We start from the raw sequence: 19,451 nt of genomic DNA, 5'->3' as shown, positions 1-19,451 counted from the left end.
TTGTTATATATAACACCAGGCAGAATTAAATGTGAATTATTCTTTGCTGGCTGGATACAGTCAGAGATGGTGGAAAGCACCGGAGGGACTATGAGTAGAACTATGGGAAGGATGGAGCTCCTGCCCGGGGATGATCTGACTTGAGGTCTTTTCACTTCCTTCCTAGACCCAGAGCGCTGGACAAACATTCCTTTGTTGGTCAAGATCCTAAAGCTGATTATCAATGAACTCTCCAATGTCATGGAGGCCAATGCGGCTCGCCAGGCCACTACCACAGAGTGGAATCAAGGTGCACCAGGCCCTACCCCGGGAGACTTTAACCTGGAGGGTCAAGTCCCATACTGTCATGATCAATTAGGGTTATTAGGCACGGCTTGGAAGGGCGAGGCAGGGTGTTTCTGAAAAGCCGCTCCATGTCTGCACTGTCTGGCCCACATCAGTTCTCATGGAGGTTAAAGGTGAGGCAGCTAGGAAGCAAGCTGCCTCCCTACCCCTCCTGGGAAGCTTTAGTTCCTTGAGAAGGTTGGCCATCCTTGGTTCTTCACCCTTGACGAGGGTAGTCCATACTGCCGCGACCCTGGACCCTGTTTTTGTCCCATTAGGCTTTGGGAGGGGAAATGCATGACTGTTTCATCTGCTTGTCATCTTCAAGTAGATGACTCCAATGATATGTGGGAGGACCAGGAGGAAGACGACGAGGAAGAGGAGGATGGGTTAGCTGGCCAGCTTTTATCTGACATCCTTGCTACAAGTAAATACGGTAAGCCATTTGAGACCAGACGGGGCAATACGGTCTTTGCACACTGGTGCCAAGAATGGGCTCTCCAAGCACGAGGGGAGGCGGTGTGGGCTCCCAGGCGTGTCCCTTGGGCTTTTGCCATGGGGTGGTGAATACCAGCAAAGGCCTGACCATGGGCTCTGTCCTAACTTGCCTTGTGTTGTCTAACAGAGGAGGATTACTATGAAGATGATGAGGAAGATGACCCTGATGCCCTGAAGGACCCTCTCTATCAGATTGACCTACAGGTGAGTGCTCCATAGACGTCTTACAAGTCACAGTATCGATTTCAAGCATGGAAGCAAGGTTGTAGGTTCAAATCCGTCCATAGTTAGGAGAACTACGGGAAAAGTGGGTGTGCTTGCTGTCTGAGCGCTGGAGGCCGTGGGGAGCAGAGGGGTGCTGGGGTTCCCCCCCGTCCTGCCTCAGCTGTGTCCCGTCTTAAGGGGCTACTTTGTGGACGTTCTCTGGGTGAAATAGGAGATAGAGCCTTGGAAATAGGGCATTGTCATTGGGTTGTAACATGTGAAAGCCTACCCACTCCTTACCCCTTAGGAAGCTGGCGTTTGTCTGGAAGCCAGCATTCCTGTACCAACTACTTACTGGGGGTCCTTACTCGGCTGCACGCTGTTGTCGGCCCTGGGAGCCTTGAGTAACGCCATCTTGTTCTTCCTCCAGGCATATCTCACCGACTTCCTCTGCCAGTTTGCTCAGCAGCCCTGTTACATAATGTTTTCGTGCCACCTTAATGACAACGAGAGGCGGGTCCTACAGAGCATCGGCATCTAGGGGTCTGCAGCCTGTGCTCCCTCTCTCCTGGCCCAGCCACAGGCTAGCCACAGCCCCCACTGGTCCTGAGATGCACTGTTTCTCAGCCTGGAGCGGCTTCCTGGCCCATGGTCTCCACGGTCTCCACAGTGACACTGACAACTCAGTCCTTGCTCACCAGGGCTGGCATTTAAAAATGCTAAAACAAAAGGCATTTCTCAAAGTCCTGTGAAGATACCCCAGCTCTGCCCTCACTTCCATTCCTAGCAGCTTTTGTTGGCCAGACCAGAAACATACCCAGAAGGATTATGGGTTCCTGATTACTGTGCCCCACGTCAGGAACGCAGGAAGTCACTACCATTTATATTCATTTCTATTCAGAAGCATACCTGTTCGTTTTCATAGGATATCTGATGTGTTCAGATAGGAGCCCCCTTGAAAGAGATCATTATGCTTTCTACCCTCAGCCCCTGATGCTCTAGGTTCTTGGTAGGAACAAGCTTGGACAGCTCCATACTAACCCTTCCCAGTAACCCTCCCTCCATCTTTCCTCATGCAACACTAAGGCCTCTGTCAAGGGAGCCAGCTCTGCTTCATTGCATGACACAGCCCCTCCCCCAGGCTGTTCCTATATGTACATGCGCACACAAAATAAGCCAGACAGATGGTGACTGGTCTTTTTTTAGGGAAAAAAAAAAATCAGGAAAAAAGATTTTTTTCTAAATCTGCCTGACCCATCTATATTTAATATGCCTCTTTTACGTATAACCACAGAGCCTGATAGTCAAAGGTCACCCCTGTCCCTCAGGAATCCTCCAAAGTGGTTGAGTTGTAGCCCTTGAGTTTGCAACATGTATTTTTCTAGGACAGTAAAGCAATCTTTACAAATGAATTTAGTCTGCATACTATAAAGGTGTCTTAGCACCTCTACCTTCTGCTTATTCCCTTTAGAAGGAAAGCAAAACAGAAAGCATGAGTAGGGCCTGTTTTGGCATCCTACTATGATTTGGCTAAGAGCTCAAAAGTCTTAAGAGGACTGGTACTTTTCATTCAAATATGGCTAAAGGGTCAGTGGTACAGCATGTGGAGGGCCCTAGGCTCAGTCCACAGTACTGCAAAAATAAGTGACATCCCTCAGTGGGTTTTCCTGTGTTGTGAGTAGAGAGTGAGTGATGATCACAGAGAACAGAGTGGTAGTCCAGTGTTCCCTGTGCTTGGTAGTGCCCACATCTGGGCCTCCATTTTTAAGAGATGGGAATGTAGAAGTGACTTTTGAGCACTGTTCTTAAACAGAAGTTGTAGCGTTTAATCTAAAAGGCCTTTCCTGGGACCATGAGGATGTGGCAGCTTATCGATGACTATACCACCAGATGTCCTTAGTGCTCAACCGTGAGTCCAGAGGCATTTCACTCAAGTTTCCACCTTTGTAAGCGCCCCAGAAAGTGTGGATAGTTGTCCTCTGGCTGGCAGTGTGGAGACCAGTGTTGCCTCTGCCCCTCTTTTCCTCCTGAACTTAAGAGTCCTTGATAAAGAGAAATGGTACCCAGAAAACCACAGTAGGAATTTGGGGGAAAACTTGCTCTATAGCTGACCTCAAAGCCAATTGGATTTGGTGCTAAAACAGTAGACCATTCCACACAATTATGTTGTCCAATGGTTTTGAAATGTTAGAACGGTGCCAGGCTAGCAGCGTTGGCCTGCTGAGTTGAGAAAACTTGGGAGACCCCCAGCACGTCAACTGACAGTGATTGGGGTCTCGTCTGAGCCTGCCAATTAGAACAGTTCCTCTGTGTCTAGTGCCAAAATGAGTTCAAAGGGCTGCTAACCTTCATGCTTCACTTTTGACGGGATGGCTAAGCTCCTGCCTTAGGAAACTTGAAAACCAGTTCCTTTAGGAAGCCATCCTTGCTAACATATACCTGCTTGGACGTGGAGGATCTTATGCCCCTTGGACAGATTGTTTTCAGAGTATTTAACTTCTGCAACAGGTACACTGAGGTTTCTCATCCTGTTCCTAAGAGTAGGGCAAGAGTTGTGTTGGTGGCTGTTGGTGACACACCGTTGAACTCTGGCTCCTATTTGTCTCTTGAGAACCAACTTCGTTTGCACAGAGTGCGGCTGACTATTGGGAGACTACGAAAAGACCCCTGAGCTAATGAGGGGCAGGCTCCCAATAGTGAAGGGTTTCCAGGGTATGGGTGAGACACTAGAAGGCTGAAAAGCAGGTAAAATTCCAAGAAGAGGAATTGTTACCTCAAGTCACTGACTAGGAAGCTTAAACTTAGAGCAAATGGTTCAAAAGCAGTCGACTCTGTGGGAGAAGGTGTTGCTGGGGCCGGGTTGTTCATTGTAGCTAAAGAGCCAGTGGTGCCAATAATGAGAGCTAGCTTAGGTTTCGTTAGCCATACTAAATAAGCATGACTAACAAGGAAGGTCAAAGCACCACCGGCTTACAAACTACAAGTGAGCCCTCTGAAGGGATGCGAGATAGGTCATCTTTGGTGCAGCGATGGGTGGGTTATTTATGCCTTACTCTTTCCAAGAGTTGGAAGCCATTTGCGAAAGAAACTGACCTAGACAACGAATGCTGATCAAATTTTAGATGACATTAGGATCCAAGTAGATCAAGTCGTAAGAAAAGGAGGTTGGCAAGAGTATTTCATGAGAGTGCTGTGTTCCTGAGTAAAAATACTGCTGTTAAGAGCCCAGAAAACTCCAGTGTGGGATGCTGCAGGCTTTCCTCCTGTCGCTCGCTGTCAGTGGTCCTGACTGACGACCACACTCTGAAATGACAACCAAGGACTAACCGTTGAGGGGAAAGAGTGGCTCAGAAGCCTGCCACAGGAGGAGACAGTGAACATCCCACTACACCACTGCAAAGTGCTGCCGTGCCCCAGCCCACCAGGTAGACCTGTCGTGCCTGAGTGAATAATAAAACATGGATTTCTGGCTCTGTTTCCTGTCCGTTTCAGTGACTATTAAACTTCTGTTAGACACGGAAGGCTAATTTTCTCAAGAAGCTAGTCTAGGGCTTAGCATGGAGGTGTCTGCCTTTAATCTGAGAGATGACTCAGATAAGATTGTCATGAAACAACTTTTTGTTTTTTGCTTTTTGAAACAGGCTTTCTCTGTAGCTTTGGAGGCTGTCCTAGAATTCACTCTGTAGTCCAGGCTGTCCTTGAACTCAGAGATCTGCCTGCCTCTGCCTCCCGAGTGCTGGGATTAAAGGTGTGTGCTGCTGCTGCCGCCGCCACCGCCACCACCACCACCCAGTGGAAACAAACTGCATTTTAAAAGCTTGCATAAGCACAGTAGCAATGTTAGAATGAGCCAGGCATGGTAGGACACCCTTGTAATTCTGGTGCTTTAGAAGCAGAAGGCAGCAGGTCTTTCTATGTGTCAGGACAATCAGGGCTACAGAGTGAGCCCATCTTTTAAAAGAAGGGGGGGGGGGCTGGAGAGATGGCTCAGTGGTTAAGAGCAGGGACTGCTCTTCCAGAGGTCTTGAGTTCACAACCACCTTGAATGAGATCTATTGCCCTCTGCTGGCATGCAGGCAGGACACTGTATACATAAACATACAAAGTCGTTTAAAAAAAAAAAAAGCCTGGAGTGTGGCTCGCTGGAAGAGCCCTTGATTAGCATCAGGCAAGCTGACAATGTCGTACTCCCCACATCAGCACCCTGCCAAGAAAAATTAAGGTACTGGGATTCGTGGGGTCTTGGCCAGAAGTAAAGCTGTACAGATACGTGAGCCAAATGGTGGCAGCTCCAACAAGGCCCCCTCCTCTAGGGAGCCTGAGCCGAAGGAGGAAGTGTCAGGTGGCATGGCCATCTGGCAGCAAACCTAGGTAGAAGAGCTGCATGTGTGCTAAGGTTATAACAAACGGGAAGAGATGAATGACTGTAAGGGAGAGTCTGCCAAAAGCGACAGGGGTCAGGTGTGTTTTCCCAGTATTCTAGCGTTCCTCTGCATCAGAGAGGCCAAGCATTTGCTAGTCACACGCCAAAGCCCCATTCTCAGATTGACATTCTAGCAGCAAGCAGCCAGCGTGTTAATAAAATCCAAAAATTGGTGATTGCTCTGCCTTTCTGTGAAGATCACAAGCCAGCTAGTGATCTGTTTTTTTGTTTTTTGTTTTTTTTTTTTTTTTTTTTTTTTTTTTTTTTTTAGATGATTACAAAAGGTTTCTCCTGCCTGTGTGGCACACATGCAAATGAGAAGAAAAACATGAGCCACTGGCCTATTAAAAGGCTCAAGCAGCCCTTCAGCAATATAGCTGGGGAGGAAGCCAAGACAGAATGCTGTCCTGTAGACCTGGGTTTCCCTGTTGTAAGATGGGGAACTGATGCCCAGCTCACCAGAATGTGAGGAGTCCCATCCTAACACGCGCACACACATGCGCACATGCACACTCACACAGAACAGGAGCTAGCTGTGTTTGGCTCCACTTGCCTGGTTGGATTTTTGCATTTGACCCTGACTCAGTTCAGCTTCACAGATGCCGCCGCCAATGCTAAATCAAGGCGCGGGGAGCCTTTGGGAGGACAACTCTGTAGACCTGCCTGGGGAACAGGATGGAAGCGTGGCTGGCGGCCACAGCTCCCGCCCAACACCCACTATGGTTATCTGTGTGGCAGATTGGTGTACCGACTCAGTTTCCTGTGTTTTCCCCACAAGTCACTCTCACAACATAGTTGAGTTCTTTGAAATTCATGACCCTACAAGGTTTTTGCAGGGTGGGAGACACTGCTTGAGGATACCCACAGGGAAAAGCTCAGTCAAAGTCCGGCAAGAGCCAGGAAGGGGCGTAAAGGAGGGGCCTGGGTTCCCACAGTAGGTTGTCAGTCCCTGGAGCCTGGCTGATCCTGGCTGAGGGCCTGGTGATGGCAGGATGGGAGAAGGCTGCACGGGATACTTGAAGAGCTGTCTGCCTAGGGTGCGTGTGTACACATAGGCCCGAACTCACAAATTGATATACGAGCATATGTTTAAAAAAAAGACAGCGTAAATAGGCTTGGAATGCTTACCTGAGTTTTGTACTATGTGAGGCCCACAATCCCTTCATGACCCTGGAAGGAAAGTAAACCATAACATACTAAATTCCCCCACTAGATGGTAGGATACTGTCTGATCCATTCAATTAAAAAAAAAATTATTTTCAGCTGGGCATGGTGTCTCACACCTTTAATCCCAGCACTTGGGAGGCAGAGGCAGGTGGATCTCAAGCTTTGAAGGACAGCCAGAGTACACTGAGAAATCCTGTCTTGAAAAAAACCAAATCATTGTGCGTTGGTGTCTTTCTAAGCTCTGACTTTGGGGTTTTAGTGGCTCTGAATGAACCATATATTTCCACATGAGGGACCCAAGATTTGGGGAGGGGGGGTCGAGTGGCTTGAGTTGGCAGTCAGGAAATAGCAGGGCAGGACTTGTACCTAGTTTTACTTTGTGATTCACAGCATGGGCTCTGGAGCCAGGTTACATCTTTGTGCATCCTGGCAGACCCACTTACCAGCTTTGATAGTTTGGGGCAAGCTTTACTTAAGTTTTCTTCCAAGTCCACAGAACAGGTATATTGGTATCTGTTCTGCAGATTGATTCTAAGAATTAAAAGTCAGTACAGTAACAAAGCATTTTGAATTGAGGCTTAGAGTATTGGATTTAGCTTGTTAGTGTGACCTTGAATCTAATGGAATATCACCTAAACCTGGCCTGGCAGAGCCGATCCTGCTAGAAAGGCCCTGTGCATCCATCCAAATTCAACAGTTCCCATCTGTACTAGGATGGCTGAAAACAGCCCCCAGATGGAGTGCTGAGTACTGTGGCCCCAAGCCCTTCCCAGGAGGGGCACAGACAGGAAGGCTGTGAGGGGACAGCAGACAAACAGGAAGGCCGTGAACAGCCTTCACCACTCACTCAGACCTGAACACTTGTCTGCTCCCACCCTGCCCAGCTGGCAGAGCTGCAGGCTGAGTTAAGTGCCATTGGAAGATAACCTGGCACTCCCGGTACGCCCCACTGCCAGGACCAGCTCTTAAGGCCAGACTGAGGCTGCCTGAGAAGTGGCTGCTCGTACCGCCCAAGCCCTCAGCCTGTCCAGACTGTCATCTCCGCTCTGTAGCAGAGCACACCGCAGACCAGCAGGAGCCTGGCATGCTGAGAGGCAATCCTAAAGACAATCTCTGGAGGAGAGCACCCTTTCTAGCTGTGGCTAGGTGGCAGGGTGACCCCGGCCCCTACCCCCCCCCCAAGTGCCTATTACCACAAGAACAAACACAGAGGACATTCTTACAGCAAGAAACATAATTGCTATGCTTGCTTATGCTGGGCCAATGGGCACTAGGAGGGACCAGAGTTCTTCCAGTTCCCAGGTCAGCCACGGCCTCGGCCATGTCCCTGGTGCTCTTCTGGGCCTTTCTCTTCCTCTCCGAGAACTTAAAAGGATATATTCAGATTTGACACTGTCTGGTCAGTGGTGACGCACACCTTTAGTCCCAGCACTCAGGGAGGCAGACGCAGACCGACCTCCGAGTTCTAGGCCAGCCTGGTCTACAAGAGCTAGTTCCAAGACAGACTCCAAAACAATCCAGAGAAGCCCCGTCTTCAAAAACAAAACAGAAAAATCAGAAAAAGAAAAATTCTATGACATTCAATCATGGTTATGGACACAGGGTCCTATGGAGGGAAGGGATATATAATGACCTCACTGTATGATTTGGGTTGCCAGAGGCAAGCCGGGTACATGGGCAGGAAGCTAGAAATTCTCTAGGAAGGCACCAACAGAAGTAGGAATTAGGAAAAGAAATGTCTCATCTCAAAGTGGCTCGGCTCAAACTGGTGTAGTCAAACAGGAGTTTAATGGATAGATAGAGTTAGCCTGGGACCAGGGCCTGGGAGAGTAGGGGCATCTCAGCAATGCACAGGCTAGCTCTTGGGCGCGGATGTGACCAGGGGCATGGACGGATTGGGAGAAGCCTGGAGTACAGGGCTCTGAATGCTGAGGCCAGGCCCCGGGTCCCAGGCATGGGCTAGTCCTCATACTTTCCTCATCCCTGACACCCTGCTTACCTGTTCACTCCATGCCCTGGGCTGCTAGGGATGAGGCTCGGAGCTCAGCACCCCTGTTCCCCTAAGTATCTGGTTCTTATGCCAGGCAGGCACAGTCTTAAACATTTAGGGAGGGAGGAACCGCTGATGGATGCCAAGGGTATGGACTTCACATCTCAGCCGTGTGAGCTGAGAGAATCAGATTCTCCCCGAGGCTCAGTTCCTGTATCTGTACAGTGCAATGAGCTCATTTGCAATCTCGGTGTCTAATGTCTTGCTCACACTCCCCCTGCCAGCCTCCTACTGATAATGATAAAGCCTTATTTTGTCTCACACACTCAAAGGTAAGGAGCCCAGAGAGACCGACTCTTGGTGAGAAGGATGGTACCCTGAATCCTCTTACTTGAAGATTAGGAAGGCTGAGGATTTGGACAGCCCTTCGCAGGGCTCCCGGCCTTCACACCCAATTCCTTAGTCCTTGCTCCATGGTCTCTCAGGACTCAGGCCGTTGTGGTAATATAGTTCATCCCAACCATTCGTTTCTGTGCTTCCGCAGCCTCTAAGGAGTGCTAGCTGGGAAGGTAGCTCACTCCAGCACTCAGAAACCTGAGGCACTGGGATTAGGAGTGTGAGGCAAGGTCAGCCCTGTCAGAGTCTGTCTGTCTGTGTGTCTTTGTGTGTGTGTGTGTGCGCATGTGCGTGTGTGCGCGTGTGTGCATGCGTGCATGCATGTGTGTTCTGACCTGCATGGGCACTCCAGCCCCTGAATCCTTCTATTCCTCCACCCTAGAATTTTTCAAACAGCAAAATCACTGATGTAGCTGGGCATAGTAGTACATGCCTCTAATCCCAACACTCGGGAGGCAGAAGCAACTGTGTTGTGCCTCTGTGAGTTCAAGGCCATCCTGGTTTTCATAGCAAGCTCCAGGCCAGGGCTACATATGAGACTCTGTCTTTTAAAAAAAAAAAAAAAAAAAAAAAAAAAGGAAGGAAAACTTTAGGGCAGTGAGACAAGTTAGCCTAGCCAAGACCTGAGTTAAACCCCCCGGATCCTATTTGGTGGAAGGAAAGAATCAAATTCCCAAATTCTCACGTCAGTCTCCACACACCAATAAGGGTAATGACTCTTTAAAAAATAAATGAACTAAAGATGACAAATGATGTAGAGCCGGGTGACATGGGACCGAAGCCCCACATGCAGGAGAATCGACTCAGACAGGACACAGCTCTTTGCTGAGCTTGGCCATTGCATTCATGGAGCTCATGATACAGGAAGGAAAGCAATGTGTAGGCATGAGTGGCAATGAGTCTAGATGTCCTTGGCAGTGCCACTGACCACTGTGCAATCTTAGTACACATTCAGGCCAGACCATCGGAGGCTGACGGCGTCCTGTGGCAGGGCATGCTGCTCCTGCTCTGTCTCTCCTGGAAGGATGTGCCCCACCTACAAAGGCCCAGTTTAGGGCTACCCTCCCTCCGTGATTTCCTTTCCCTAACTCACTTGCATTCTGCTTTGCTGTCCATGACCTCCAGTCCCCTCATCCAGAACACCAGAAACATTTGCTGTCAGCAGTCTTCTGCTCTGAGACAAGACCCACCTATCTTGAAATTGTGGCTCCTGCTGTTTCCTCTACCGTTTACTAGGTTACCTTAAACAAACCTTAAACACATTTGAGTCTGTTGATAGCCTGAGCAGCCCAAGTACTGAGCTTGGCAGAGGGTGTGGGGATTGAAACACTTAACAGACCACCACGAGAACTGAAGAGGAAGCTGCTGCCCTTTATTACAGAGAGTGATGGGCTTTTCTACCCAAGCCAGGGGATGGGCTAAGCATAGGAGGAATCATGCACCGCCCACACCTGGGGTCAAGGCACGGGCTCTGCACACCGGAAAGTTATGAGAACAACCTTATCTGATCAACCTTGAGAGCACGGGAGTTCTACAGCTGGGTGGGCAGGAAGAGAGCTGTGAGGGGCAAGGACTTAAATTTCTCAACAGTTCCTCCCTTTTTATTTTTTAAACGAGGCGATCCCTGTCTTAGGTCACCTGGGGAACAAATACCTTACCTGTCACCGGGAAATGCTCCCATCATTCCCTGTCTTAGGCGGCACTGATCCCGCTAGGAGTTGCCCGTTGTTGTTTATCACTTCTCCAGCATCTGCAGCCACACTTAGGCTGATTCAGGTTACACTGCCAAGGCCTGAGTGCCTGTCGGGTGACACTTGCCTGTCTAGTGTACCGGTTTCGGAATCCAGATGCAGGCATGGATACCCAGGACCCCGAGCAGAGATAACACAATAGACCCCAACCAGTGCTGTACCCATTCCCCCACGTGGGGCATGAAATTTCCCCCAATCACTAGCTTTTACAGGATCCACATGAGTGGCATTAATCACCTTAATAGATTGGCTCAACTGGATAGTGAAATTGACAAAGGTAACTTTCCATCAGAAGCGCTAACATTTCCAGGAGTCACATAAACAGAATGATAGTAAGACAATTGTTGATGAATCCCATAAATAATCAACCTGTTCTTGAGCTAAAACCAATTGTTGATTTAAAGTCAATATTCCTAACTGAATTTGAGTATTTAAACTAATTTGGAGGTTCAAAGCTTGGCTAACTTTCCCTGAGGGTTCATTTACAACAACTGCGGTTGATACAAAGTCATTGCATCATCCATCATCTAGAACAGCCTATGGAACTGCCTCAGGAACGAGTACCACCATGGTGTTAACTTCATGAACCCAGCAGTTGTCAGGGAGCCGTTTCTGGAAGAACAATTAAGAGTCCCCCCCCCCACAGACCCATCCCAAACAAAGAAAAAAAGGGGTAGGAGACATGGGGAGGAGTTGATAGAGAAGTTTTTCACAGCAGGCAAACAATGCAAAGACAACAGAATAGCATACAGTATCCAGACTCTCTCTCTGCTTTCCATCTTTATGTCAAAGAGCTGTGCTCACTGCCTTGGTCTATGCTATCATCCAGCAGCATGCTGCCGGCTTGGAGATGTGGCCACTGCCATTGCCAGCTCTCCTACACACCATTCAGTTGTTAACAGGGTTTCTTAAAAGCCTTGCTTTTTTTTTTTTTTCCCCCCACTATACTGAGTCAGGAAATCTCCCTTAAAGGAGCCGTGCAAATATCTGCTTGTCTTTAGCAAAACAGAGTCCCACTGAGAAAATGTTGTTACTAAGAAGCCCCGCTTGTCTCTGTTCTTTTGTTCTAAAACCCCTTTTTCAGTCACTTTTATCCTGCTGGTAGGGGATCCTAAGAAGACAGCAGAAATCCTGACTGTAGTGGTCTGCAAGACTGCCTTGTCCCAGCTGCTTTGAATGTTGGATCACCTGGGACACTGCTTCAGGTGGTCTGGCTTGATCAAACCATGTTAGTCTGGAAGGAATCTACAGCTTTTTATTTTCTGTGGAAACAAAAATAGAAATCCTTTTCCCTAGTAACCTGTCCTTATACTTAAATTTTGAAGTGGCTTTTAAAAAATATATAAATTGGATTAATCCAGTTGCTATTTCCTCATCTCCTTTATCTGAAGAAAGACCCTCATGACCATGTCCCCTATGAGATTTTTATGACTACGTCGCAGCTTACTGCAGAGTTCTCCCATTTCCTTTATTAAAATTTCCTCCTCAGAGTCGTCCTCTGACTCGGACTCAGAAGACATTAACCATTTTGTATCATTCTCTTTACTGGGGATCTGACTAATTGTTACTTTTCCTATGTCTTTTTTTTTTCACTTTAGCTTTGTCTGTTAGTAAGGCATCTTTGACTAACCTCCACAATGCACTCCTGCCGGCTTCAGAGGGACCCCGTCCACGATTCCTCACTTTCCAAATCTTGGTGGAACCTCTACTTGCCACACCCGCCAGGCCAGAATACCAAACTTGGCAGAGGGTGTCGCCGGGATTGAAACACTTAACAGACCACCACGAGAACTGAAGAGGAAGCTGCTCCCTTTATTACAGAGAGTGATGGGCTTATCTACCCAAGCCAGGGGATGGGCTAAGCATAGGAGGAATCATGCACCGCCCTCACCTGGGGTCAAGGCACGGGCCCTGCACACCGGAAAGTTATGAGAACAACCTTGTTTGATCAACCTTGAGAGCGCGGGAGTTCTACAGCTGGGTGGGCAGGAAGAGAGCTGTGAGGGGCAAGGACTTACATTTCCCAACAGTAAGTGATGGAGTTGGGCAAAGATTCTGATGAGGTAGATGTCCAAGCGTTGCAGTGTCTCGTGGCATGGACTGCAGAGATGACTCTGTTGTTAGAACCACTTAATGCTCTTGCCAAGGGCCCAGGTTTGGTTCCCAGCCCCAACATGGTGGTTCATAACCGTAACTCCAGAGGATCAGTTGCTCTCATCTGGCCTATGAGGGCACCAGGCATGCACATGGTGCACATGCAGGCAAACACTCACATACATGAAAAAATGCTTTAAGTGGACATGGCAGGAGACTAGGTAGCCATGATTCTGCCTCGCTTGATTGGTAGTACTGGTCAGGGTAATAGAGCATGATCGTTGGCGCTCTATAATGACCTGTCCGGCAGCAATAAACACATGCTTTGGTGTATGCCCCCTCTTTGGCTGCCAAACTATTGAAAGAATGAACCCCAAGAAGTTAGAATTTCCCCAGGAATCTCCAACGGGGTGAGGAGTTGGTGAAGGCCTGGGGGGTATCCAGAGGAGGGACTTGTCTCCCCGCGAAAGGCTTACAGTTTTGGCAGATTGCCTGTCAGGACAAACTAGGAGTTGGGACAGATGCGCAGGAGGAGTCACACCATGCCTGGACTGTTTAGTTAGGCAAATGTGCTAGGAAAATGGTTCTCAACCTGTGAGTCAAAACCTCTTTGGGGCTAAGACAATCTTTCCTGTCAGTTCGAGGCCAGCTGGGTCTACAGAATAAGTTCCAGGACAGCCAGGGCTAGACAGAAAAACCCTGTCTCAGAAAAAAAAAAATTATGTTATAGTTAATAGCAGTAGGAAAATGATACTTATGAATTAGCAACGAAAATAATTTCATGGTTGGGGGGGGGTCACCACAACATGAGAAGCCATATTAAATTGTTGCAGCGTAAGGAAGGCTCAGAATCACTGGACTAAGAAGGGCTGGAGAGGCCCCACTGGATGGACCTCCTTGTCAATCCAGCAATGTGACCATATTGAATAAATCTCCTTGTTCTGTTTTTCATTGTTAATTTGGTTCTTTTAATTGGCTATTGAGGATGGGTAGCTAAACCTGGCTCGTTGGAGCACAGGTCATGACCTCTTAGTCTGTAACAACTCTCTGTGAGTTGGTAAAGGTAGGTTGACTTTTCCGACCTTGAGGGTGCCCGCCTGTAATTACCCTGTGTTGATTCTGGTAGCTAGTGCAGTAATTTTGTAGGCTTACCCCAAAAAGAGAAAGGTTTCCACCGCAGTGTTTAATAGGATGGGTAGCAAGTGGCCTGGGCCACCCCTACTGGTGAGTGAGTTGGAGAGCTGTCCGTTCAGAGGGGGAAGGAGCCACCTCAGGGAGCCAGTGCAGCTGCCAGGGCTCAGGCCTGTGGGCACTGACAGGGACAAAGCCGCTCTGAACCTCCTCTCAATGGGTGCCTGTTTCTAGCAATGGGGGCAGGGTGACTCTGCCCCTCTCCTCCTCCCCCTGCAGAACGTCCAAGACTGGACACCAAGAGAAGGTGCGGCCCATGTCCCTTCACGGCTGGCCCATGAGCTGGACATTAGGAGGTGGCACCAGGATCGGTTTCTGGGGTCTGGGATAATGATTGGTCTCAGGAGAGGGGCGGGCGCAGGGCGCAGCAGGGCTTCCCTGACCGCAGGGACCAGCTGTTGTCTGCGCCCTTGCCGGCTCGGACTGGAGGAGTCACTGCACTGTCCGGGACAGGGAGAGCAGTGAGGGGCGCCCTACTGGTGCTGAGGCTGGGTGGGCAGACACCTGGGCGGGGCCTGGGCAGGGTTCCTGCGGGCGGGAGGGGCGTTAGTCCCGCCCCGAGGAGGCGGGAGAGAAGCCAGAGCCTGGCCTCGGGCTGGGCGGTGCTGCAGCTCCCGCCGGCCGGCCGGGTCCAGCTTTGTCCTGCGGCTCCCTTTCCAGGCGGTCCCGGCCGCGCCCAGCCTCCTCCGGCCATGCCGCCCGCGGGGCCCCGCGGGGCCGCGCCGCTGGCTGCCGTGGTCCTGCTTGTGCTGGGGACTCCTCTGGGTAAGTGACGGGGAGCCACACGGGATGGGTGGGGTGGGGCGGGATCGGGGAGGGGTTAAAGGGACGGGGTAGTGTCCCTGGAGGCTACCCTGGGGCTGTCCTCCAGCTGTCCGTGCGCCTGGAGCGGGAAGAAAGGGCTCTGGGCGGTCAGGCAGCGGGAACCTGACCCCAGGCGCTGGGTTCAGCTTCAGGGAGAGGGGGATTTCTAGAGCTTCGAGGCCGATCCCCTCAGCGTGGAAACAAAAGTGAGCTTTCAGATTCCCAAGACAGTGGGGTCGAGGGTGGCCCGAACTGAATTGAACCGGTGTCCCCCGGGCACCCAAAGCCCTGCCCGCAGCGCTAGCGAATGAAGACTGTTTGTGGTATCTGGACCGGAATGGCTCCTGGCATCCGGGATCTGACTGCGAGTTCTTCACCTTCTGCTGCGGGACCTGCTACCAGCGCTACTGCTGCAGAGACCTGACCTTACTCATCACCGAGAGACAGCAGAAACACTGCCTGGCCTTCAGGTGGGCTGTGGACTCCCAGCCCACCCCCTCTCAAGAGGCCTCCCGCTGCCTCCAGGGCCCACCTCCACACTCTTAGCTGAAGGAGTCACCAGGACTCCCGAATGGTGACAGAGCTGGCTGGTTGGGGTTAGTTACCGCGGGCTTGCCTGGGCTGCTTTCAGAGGCTTTCTGGAGCCTTGCAGGTCCTGGGAGGGAGCCTACTGGGTTAACACTCAAACTGCAGAGAAGCTCTGGCAAGAGGACTTGGGTTTGGTTCCCAAGCCACCTTCTTACTAACAGTGTGATCTTGCTGAGACACTTGTTCTCTATGGATCACTGTTACCTTAAAAAAAAAAATTGGAAATTGCTACATAGGTGTCTCACACCTGCACTCAGGAGGCTGAGGCAGGAGGATCACCATGGGCTACAAAGTGAAACTGTTTCAAAAAACAAATAAGCAAAACCAGAGTTGCCCAAATTGAAGGTTTTGTTATTCCCCCGCCCCCACCCAGCCCTGTGCCAAATTTAGATTTAGGCCCTCACACATGCCAACATTATTTCTGTACGGCTACACGCCTATTCCCCAAATAAGCCGTCTCAAAGTTTTTGTTTTGTTTTTTAAAGGGAGCTGCAAACATATAAAGCAGATATAGGGGGAAATGTCAATTGGGATTTGATAATAGTGGTCCTGCATTATTTCAAAGGCTCCTTTGAGGCTCATGCACTTACAAACCTAACCACTTAAAGTGTAGATGTAAAAGCAGGGGTAGGTGGGCACACCACTAACTACAAATCCCAGCATGCTTCACAACTAGCTAGCCAGAGAGCATAGCCTCCTGGGAAGTAGAGGTCTCTAAGCCCTACTTAATAGAGTGGGCAGAATTAATCTCACAGGGAACCCCACGTCTTAGCATGCTCCCTGCTGGCCAGGAGTTGGTGCCAGCACAATTCGGACTTCCTCTATGAGTGTTGGAAGGTGAGAGGACCTGTTTTTTGTCTAAAGTCCCAAGACCATAGCAGGCATCGCCTCTGCTGTGATCCTCTTTGTTGCTGTGGTTACCACCACCATCTGCTGCTTCCTCTGTTCCTGTTGCTACCTATACCGAAGGCGCCAGCAGCTGCAGAGCCCATTTGAAGGTATGCACAGGGTCAGGCAAGATGCTCCTGAGATGGGCTGGGCAGAGTCCTGCAATGGGCACCGAAAGGAAGGAGTGAGGGCTGGCGAATTCCCCAGCAGTGTCTGTGTGCCTGCACGGGACACCCAAAAGTGTGTGCGAGTGAACCCTGGAGTATTAGACCGTGTCCAGGAATGTATGGGAACGTGTGATATGCCCTTGTATGTGCATACGCGTGAGCATTCAGGCGTACAGGAGAGCATCTGTTGATGGTAAGTAGGCCGAGTATATGGGGTGAGGTCTGTAGTACAGAACATTAACTGGGTGTGTTCCAGTACTTTTGGATGTGTATTTGAGTGTTGCATGTAACTGCCCAAGCCTGATAAGCACGAAAACGGCAACACCATATGGGAGATGGGTGTGGGAGGGGAGGACTGGAGGAGGACCCTATAGTGGTAGCTGTGCTGTATTATGGGATGCCAGCCTCTGGAGCTACCTGTTTTTTACCCGAGTGGGACATTCCCCAGGCTACACTCTGCCCTCTGAGGGCTCTGAAACCCGCCGAGGGGAACAAACTTGGTCAACACAGGCTGAGCTGCATAGCCTCATACATAGCCCTGCTCAACTCTGGGCAAGCAAGCTTTGAGAGGCGAAGGCCACAAGTGGCTACCCAGGAGCCTGCCAGGCAGTTCCCAGGCTGCTTACCTTGGTTTCCTGGACAGGAGGAGGTTTCCATGGGAGCTTGGCGTTTAAAATGCTGGTCCTTGTCTCTCTTCTAGGCCAGGAGATTCCCATGACAGGCATCCCGATGCAGCCAGTATACCAATATGCCCCAGACCCCAAAGCTGGTCCAGCACCTCCACAGCCTGGTTTCATGTTCCCACCTAGTGGTCCTGCTCCTCAGTATCCTCTCTACCCAGCTGGGCCCCCAATCTACAACCCTGCAGGTAAGTTTGCAACCTGGAGTCCATGCTCCTGCTCGTTCCCACCCACCCTTGCTCCGGGGCCTCGCTCCTGGGGGATTCCCTTCCCAGGCGCCTTCCATTTCTCCTTGGGAACTTGTAGGCATCTCTTCCCATGGAACCTGCGCACCATGAAGGGGGGAGGTACCCCTGCCCCACTGACCCTCATCTTGTCTCCTTGGTTTTCAGCCCCTCCCCCCTACATGCCACCACAGCCCTCGTACCCAGGAGCCTGAAGAAACAGCTGTGGTTCTGCTATCCCTTCCGTGATGCTGTTCTTGTGGGAGATTCCCCATCCTGTACCCGCATCCAGCCCTGGGGGTGGGCATGGGTCTTCTAGTCACCAGGCCCCAGACCAAGCCAAGCCTTGGGCCCTCTGGGGACGGAGCCCCAGAGAAGTGGAGTGTGAGCTGAGCTGGAGCCAGGAGGGGTGGGTGGGGCGGGCTTGCAGGGTTCATGAGCTATTTTTACCGGGGAAACAGGAAGTAAGGTGAGAGCCTGGGCCCTGGTCTCTGTTTCTAGTAGTCGCTCTGTTCGCAGGATCCCAATGAGAAGGTCCGGTCCCTCCTATTTGCCCTCTTTGGGCTGAGGTGGAGAGAGTGAGGGGCTCTATCCACAGCTGGCCACAGCCCTTCCCTCTGGCTGCCCCACTGGCCGGAGCCCAGGCCCTGCTGGATTAAAGCTATAATGATACAACTCACTTCAGTGGCATCCTCGGCCTGGTTCACTCCTTCTCTTGGCCCTGCCTTCTACTGAACCCAGACTGCTGCCTGCTCCGCGTTCCACGCAGGGAAGGGCAGTCCAGCACTCGTGGGAGCAGCGTTCCACCATCAGCCCCATCGCGGGCAGAACCCCCGAGGGTCCCTGGGCTGTTTTCCAAAGCAAGGGAGCTGGATCTGGCAGCTAGAAAGAGGGTACTCACCAGCGTTTCGTGGTCAGGCCTCTGGGACATCTGCGGCGTCCCCAACTATATTAGGGTACCTCTCCATCCAAGCACGCCTAGATTCAAATATAGGTCACGCCACTGCCTGACCTTGAGTGCGCCTCTGAATGTGTCTCCAAACCCCAGTGCCTTCGTCTATAGAATGGGAGTGATAACGGTCAGAGAGATGATATAGAGTGCAATTGAAACTGTGATTCTGTCCTCCCTTCCTGATCGGAGGCCTAGGGCTAGGAGCCAGGTGGAGAGATGTGGCCGCCCAGCAGACTGGTGTAAGATGTTTATGTCAACTGCCTGATCTTCGTGGGCGCTAAGGTGTCAGGTCCTTCGGGCCCATACCAGGGACCCACGAAAGCTAGGCATAAGGATTGTGAAGGCTACCTATAAGAGAGGACCTGGGAATGTACAGAGCTGCCCCCACCCCAGTCTCCCCTTGTTCTGATAACTTAAAGTCGTAGTCTTTATGCTCTGCTCTCAAGACATCTGGTAACAGACAAAGTAGGAAAGGGAATGCCATAGTTTTGAAGTTTGGTGATGCTGGGAATGGGACTTGGGGCCTCAGGCATGATGGTTAAGTGTTCTACTCCTAAGACACACCCCAAAACAGTTTTAATAGTTTTGACTCAAGTAGGGAGAATCTCAGCTTACCCAATATCCCCTTCTCCCAGATCCCTAAGTGCAGCCTTTTTTTTTTTTTTTTCAGCCACTGTCAGGAAATCTAGCCCAGGGCAGCCTCTGGCTTCTAGCTTCCAGCAGCCCTCTAGGTTCTAGGTAGGGACATTGTGCTCACCATGCCCCCAGGGACCGCTGTGGCCACATACCCAGGGAACATTTCCTCTTATCATATAACCTAGAAGGCAGGAGCCTTGGGGCCTGGGTCATAGACTCCCTTGGGCAGAGGTCTGCTTCTGAGTGAATTCCCAGCCTCCCTCTCCTCAGTGAAATCAAGGGGCACGTGAATTTGCCCCCTGAGCATGAACCTTGTCACAGAGGAGTAGCTGATGCTCCTGGGGACAATACTAGGCCCATGGCTACAGATTCACTTTCTCTGTGAGGGTAGGGGACAGATGGGGAACTCTCTTTGCCTGGAAGCTGAGAGGGTGAGAGGTACAGGGTGAGGTTTCCGAGACTTGGGGAGAAATG

The 19,451-nt window shown here is 50.7% G+C and overlaps 2 protein-coding genes across 2 annotated transcripts in view; both read left to right on the top strand.

Moving 5' to 3' along the window:
• Nucleotides 1-2,438, top strand: part of Ipo9 (importin 9) — a 33,990-nt gene extending 31,552 nt beyond the window's left edge. Inside the window, exons 21-24 of the mRNA XM_051204079.1 lie at nt 167-289; nt 656-760; nt 950-1,026; nt 1,457-2,438. Of these exons, the coding sequence (XP_051060036.1) occupies nt 167-289; nt 656-760; nt 950-1,026; nt 1,457-1,567 (416 nt within the window). The 3' untranslated portion in view covers nt 1,568-2,438. The remainder of the gene's footprint in view (nt 1-166; nt 290-655; nt 761-949; nt 1,027-1,456) is intronic.
• A 12,117-nt stretch (nt 2,439-14,555) lies between these two features.
• On the top strand, nt 14,556-17,797 carry Shisa4 (shisa family member 4). Its single transcript, XM_051204066.1, has 5 exons — nt 14,556-14,803; nt 15,141-15,312; nt 16,295-16,428; nt 17,186-17,353; nt 17,558-17,797. The coding sequence occupies exons 1-5, from the start codon at nt 14,731-14,733 to the stop codon at nt 17,602-17,604; spliced, it is 594 nt and encodes a 197-aa protein (XP_051060023.1). The 5' UTR covers nt 14,556-14,730; the 3' UTR covers nt 17,605-17,797.
• Nucleotides 17,798-19,451: the final 1,654 nt, after the last annotated feature.

This window comes from Phodopus roborovskii, unplaced genomic scaffold (genome assembly GCF_943737965.1).
Source record: "Phodopus roborovskii unplaced genomic scaffold, PHOROB, whole genome shotgun sequence".
In the NCBI taxonomy this organism is placed as follows: domain Eukaryota; kingdom Metazoa; phylum Chordata; class Mammalia; order Rodentia; family Cricetidae; genus Phodopus; species Phodopus roborovskii.
Note: the sequence above shows the minus strand (reverse complement) of the source record. Positions and strands in the feature narration are given on the sequence as shown.